We start from the raw sequence: 5,733 nt of genomic DNA on the forward strand, positions 1-5,733 counted from the left end.
GTACATCAGATTTTAATTTCTTTGTCTAAATCTATATAATAAAGTGAAGGGTGAAGGGTGTCGTCGCACCTTATCTAAGAATGGAAGCTGTGACAGAAAATATAAGACTCATCCTTACCTTCCTCCGCTTCTCTAACATAGACTAAACCCCCCAAAAAAGCGCTGCACGGTTTTTACTGCTGGTGGTTGAATAAGCAAATCCAGGTGGGAAAGTGTTTGCACACCCCGGTAAGCTCTTATATATTGCCTGCAAAATTAGCTGTTATTACTGTCACTGTTTAGTGATGGCGAGCTTGAAAAAAAAAAAAAAAAAGCCCTCTGCAATCAAGAACCAAGCGCATCTTTGCAAATTATAGGTAATTGTCAATGTCCAGATTATGATAATGGAGGCCCTAATCCTGGAGAATAATTATTGTGGAGTGTTACAGTTGAAGCTGTCCAGTAAAGCTAACTGTCATTATTTAGACTCGATTTGCAAAACGGGGGGAAAACTAGCTGAGTGGAAAATGTTCGGTTGGGAAATAAACGGAGGCTCTCGATATAATGGCACCACAAGTGTGTGTGTGTGTGTGTGTGTGTGTGTGTGTGTGTGTGTGTGTGTGTGTGTGTGAGAGAGAGAGAGAGAGAGAGAGGTACAGTAGCTGTGTGTGTGCCTGTGTGTGTATGTGTGTGTTTGTGTGTGTAGGAGACATATAAACCCGCGTGTGCCCGTCGGTTCGCGCGCTAAAGTGTTCTTGATCACGTGCACGTGCCCTGTTAAAATTTTACATTTCTGGAGTGACACACTAGCATCGCAGTGACCGCTCTGTCGTTTCGTTCACAGCAGAAATCGTGCTTAAAGCAGCAAAGCTGCCAGTGCTTTAGATTAGGGAGAGCGTTTCCTATAGCTGCGCGTGTGTGTGCGTGTGTGTGTGTGTGTGTGTGAAGTCTATTCAGTGGGCTGCAATCAGGAAGAGGGTTCTGTGTCAGGTGGAAATGGTAACATGCATGGGTCAGTGTGTGGGTCAGATGCAGCATTGTTTAGTATATGTTGTGTGAGAGAGAGACACAGAGATAAAGTGAGAGAGAGAGGGAAGGGGAGGAATTTTGTGTGCAACATTTGTAAAAACTCACTTATGTTATCTTGGCGCATATGGCGGGGCAAATTCAATTAGATCAATTCTCTTAAGTTTGTCACAGTGGCACGGTTTGTTTAATGGATTTTTTTTTTTAACCCCCACTGGCAGAGCTGGTATTATCGCCTGCTAATGACATGTTCAAACTGTGTAGGATTTTCTTCCTTTTTCTTTTCAGTTCTTGCATTTTTTAAGCAGGAAGGTGGGCTGTGTACGGCGGCCGGGAGTGGCAGAGCTCTGGAGCCGGTCTACCCCCACAGGAATGCGGATTGTCTCAGATCTCCGTGCCGCCCCCCTCGCCTCCTCTCTTGCCATTCAAAGCGACTAATTGTAGGGGACACAAAGAAGCGAGACCGGCTGCAGACCGTCTGCAGGAAGAAGCGGGCATTTCCCTTACAGACTAGCTTAAAGACTCAATCAGGTGCAATAAGAATAAGAATAAAAATACGAAGAAGAATACGGGGACTGACTGAAAAATATGAATTATTACTGTATCATGAGCAAATCCTATCATGTTACCATTTGTCTGATAAAATTAAAAATGGCATTAAGAAGATAAGCTACTGTCGACTTACAATAATAGATGCAATATTATAGAACAAATACATCCAGCTCGATTCAGTAAAATGTGATTGGTGTGGTCGGCTGACGCTTACCATTGCCTGTACCTTTGCTTTTACAGGTATTTATCTTGACAAATGCTTGCTTGATGTAAGCTCAGTCAGAAATTTGCCCTTTAATTTTTCTGATTTTGCATTCATCGCAAATGTAGAATATATTGCCTTCATTCAAATATGTTGGTTTTTTAATTGTAATTTCTTAGAAAAAAATAGACTAAATTTTGTCTGCAAAAATCTTTTTCAGACAAATACCAGTTTTTAGTAAATATAAAACATTTAAAAAAATACGCCGCACACCTAGGCCGTAATTGCACATGAAAACCATTAAGATTTGATGCTGATCGTTCAGCTCAACATACCTCGCAGCCGTGATTTACAACCTTGTGGAAGCAAACAACAAAAAATGTCACCCGAGGCTGTCTGCGAGCCTTTGTCGTGATTTTCAGAGCAAATAACTAAGGGTTTAAAATAACAAGAGACTGCAGGGAGGCAGGGGGGTGGGGTTCAAAGTTCCATTGTCCATTTAAACGTTTAATAGTCTTCCAAAATGCAATAAATTACATGCACACATTTACACATTTTACACGTTTCTTCTATGACTGTCATCAAATACATTGCATATTCCTCTGAAATTTGAACACGAGTCCCATAGAAGGAGGGGGAAATGAAATCAACAATAGGTTTGTTTTGTTTAGTGTAGTTTTCTTTTTCTTTTCTTTTTTTCAATATAACGTCCCCGCTCCAAGAGCCAACGAATGCTGTATTGAGTTAGGGGTCTGCAGGTGGGAAGTCATGGAGCTGCCGGCTGAGGTGTACCATGACCCCGTGTTTTCCAAAAAGTTAGAAGCCGTCGTGTTGATGCTTTGTGGCTGTAGACTGTGCGGCCTGGAGGGACCCTGTGTGTCCCATACGGCCGGGGATTGTGGAGAGTTGCAGGCCATGGGGTCGCTGGAGCTGGGGCTGTGTTCCGGGGGAAGCTCGCCGTTTTTCATGATCTTCTTCATCTTTGATCTTCTGTTTTGGAACCAAATTTTCACCTGCAAGGAGCCCAAAAATCGCATTATTATTATGATTACTTCCGAAATCATCTCAAAAACAAATGGAGCTTAAAGAACGCTCGTTGCGTAAAAACGCACAAACAAAGCCAGAAAACATCGCAAATCATTATTTTATTCTCAACATTTGAAACACTTAAAACAAGATACTTTATTCCAAAGTGAAAGTGATTTGAGAGATCTGAGATGTATTTTTAATCGAAAATCCCACCTGTGTTTGCGTTAGCCCCAGCGAGGCGGCCAGCTCGGCTCTCTCCGGCAGCGCCAGGTACTGTGTGTTCTGAAACCGCCTCTGCAGGGCGGCCAGCTGGAAGCTGGAGTAGATTGTCCGGGGTTTTCTCACTTTCTTCGGCTTGCCATTCACCATCCTCACCTCAGGCTCGCTTATCTCTTTTTCTATTAAAAAACAAAAAGAAAACCGAGTATAAACATGTATCCTTTTCCCCCAAAACCGCATTATCCGAATGTATCTATTACGTGTGTGTCATCGTTCAGATGTATTAAAATAAGAGTAATAACAAAAAAGACATCAATTTTTATGAACCAGATGCATTTCGGTCCAACTAAAAGGAAAGTAAGTGGTTCCTTTAAATGAACTTAAATGAAATAATGTGAAGCATGCATTTGCATTTATTCCTTTAATTACGCATTTATAGACCTTTCGTGCAAATCAGCAGATGACGAAATGGTAAACCTGGATAAAAATTTTTTAAAAGACCCAACCATATATTTATGTTTTCTTCATAACCCTCTAACAATCTGCTTCTATTAAAATATAAAATGTTAGGCCCGTACCTTGTGGACTCGGCTGGGCTTGCACTCTGCTGTAAGTCCCAGCATACTGGTGGTAGGAGGGGGTCGTGTAGGAGCTGTAATCTGTGTAGGATTTTGTCGAGTAATTTCCAGCAGATCCGTTTACACCCGGGTACTGGTACTGATAGGCATTCAGAGGCTTCCCGTAAGAGGTGGAGCTGGGCGAGCAATAGCCGTGAGCGACTCCTCCAGCGGGACTGTAGTAGCCAGAATCCGTGGCGGAGGATTCGGGTAAAGTAGGAGATTCCTGAGACGGATGGTGCATGCTGGAGAGTTGAAAGGAGCTCTCAAAGTCTGCAGGTTTCACACTCGGGATCCTCCGGTCAAAAACTCCGGTCATACTTCGAGAGGGAGCGCGTGGGTTCGTTTTATTTAATCAGCAGAAAAAAAACAAAACAAAACACGAAAGAAAAAAATCAATAATAAAAACCGAGAGCGTCTGTCTCCAGAGCGGTGTGGAAAAAAAAAACTACACTGGCATTGTTGAAAGGCTCTCAGGCCGTCGGGCTCTGGTGAAGACTGCAGCCAGCCCCGCAGCAAAGACTTGGTTAAATCCTAAATCGCGCTCTTACGCACTGCAGGGAGGATCTGGTTCCATTGGCCAAGGCGCACACAGACACAGCTACACCCAATTCACTCCGCCAGCTTTCTTATAAGGGGGGAAGCCACCCGGGCTGCATGTTGGCTGCATTGTTGTGTTTTTATACTATCAATCAATGGCGGCAATTAAAGTGTCGCCAATTCATCAGAAGGATAAATTAGAAGGACAAATCCTATTACCAAAAAGGCCCGTGCTGCAAGAGCCACCGATTATCACGCTTGTCTTTATTAATCCTTATTTACGCGTTTTTATCAGAACAGAATTTACTAGCTGCTCTAGTCACGCATGGAAACATGGAATAAAATTTAATAATCTAATAATAAAACAAAATCGTAAAGACATGAAACTGAGCAGCTTAAACCATTGAGCTCGGGTTTTTTATACATACATATATAAATATATTCTCATTTTCATTTTAAGAGGCACATTGCCTAACCCCCATGGAAATTAAAAAAAAAAAAAAAAAAGCTTTTCTTGCATCAAATGAATGATCCCCAAAATTCTGTACATCATCGGCAAATCAAACACGGTCTGTCTGTGCTGTTTACACGGCTCGGCATCAATAAACGGCTCATTAAATATTAATCCATGTTATTCCCTTCTGAAGCATGCTGCCGAGCACACAGACCAGAGCTCCGGCCATCAACCCACACATTCAGTGGTAAACAGCGCCGACAAGAGGACAAAGCGAGGGGCTGCACGTCGTTCACTTTGGCAAACCCACAACAAAACATAAAATAAATTCACTCAAATTTGACACAACCCAGACGCCCAGGGTTAAAAATATACGCATTAGATTAAATTAACGGGGAATTTGAATCACGTGACACTGGTAACAGCGTAATCTGATAAAACAGCCTGCAACTGTTTCAAAGTTTTGGAATAATACATGGGCGTTTCAGCAGGTGCTGCTTACTGGATGCACACATGCGGAAACATTCTGCATGTTTCATAACTCAAATCTGCAATTCATACAATAAATAATTCTACTTTAAACGGGATCAGCTACGCGAAACCAGGCTCACGGTTAAAGAGACGTGTGCTCAATGTACATTATGGCTATATCTGTGTTCCATCTGGCTTTATCCACCCATTCAAATATTCTGTAAACAACCCAGAAAATCAGCCTCTGTATTCGTATATCTGCTTATAGATCTTGTATCGGTTTAACTTCCACTGAAATATGAACAAATAGCTGGAAAATTTGGAATCTGGATGAGCAAATAATAAATAAACAAATAAAAACATTCAATAGAAACAACCTACCTGTGTGTATCTTCTTCAGCTTTTGTTACTATAGACAATAATTCACTTCTTGAACGTGTACATCTAATTTTATTTCATTCATTCCCCTTAATTAAACTTTAAGTAATTTTTAGCATAAGTAAAATTCAACGTATAATATAAAATCACATGGCTTGATAAATCTTCTGTATGTACTGTCGTTATATTATAATGAACTATAACGTTGGAAGTTTTTGTGGATCCATTACTATGCACTAGCTATAGGTATTATAAAAAAAAACTTT

The 5,733-nt window shown here is 41.3% G+C and overlaps 1 protein-coding gene across 1 annotated transcript; it reads right to left on the bottom strand.

Moving 5' to 3' along the window:
* Positions 1-2,233: 2,233 nt before the first annotated feature.
* On the bottom strand, positions 2,234-4,382 carry dlx5a (distal-less homeobox 5a). Its single transcript, XM_003457243.5, has 3 exons — positions 3,586-4,382; positions 3,002-3,186; positions 2,234-2,772 (listed from the first exon to the last, which is right to left on the bottom strand). Exons 1-3 carry the CDS (start codon positions 3,941-3,943, stop codon positions 2,458-2,460), a joined length of 858 nt encoding a protein of 285 aa, XP_003457291.1. The 5' UTR covers positions 3,944-4,382; the 3' UTR covers positions 2,234-2,457.
* Positions 4,383-5,733: the final 1,351 nt, after the last annotated feature.

This window comes from Oreochromis niloticus, linkage group LG22 (assembly GCF_001858045.2).
Source record: "Oreochromis niloticus isolate F11D_XX linkage group LG22, O_niloticus_UMD_NMBU, whole genome shotgun sequence".
NCBI lineage: Eukaryota > Metazoa > Chordata > Actinopteri > Cichliformes > Cichlidae > Oreochromis > Oreochromis niloticus.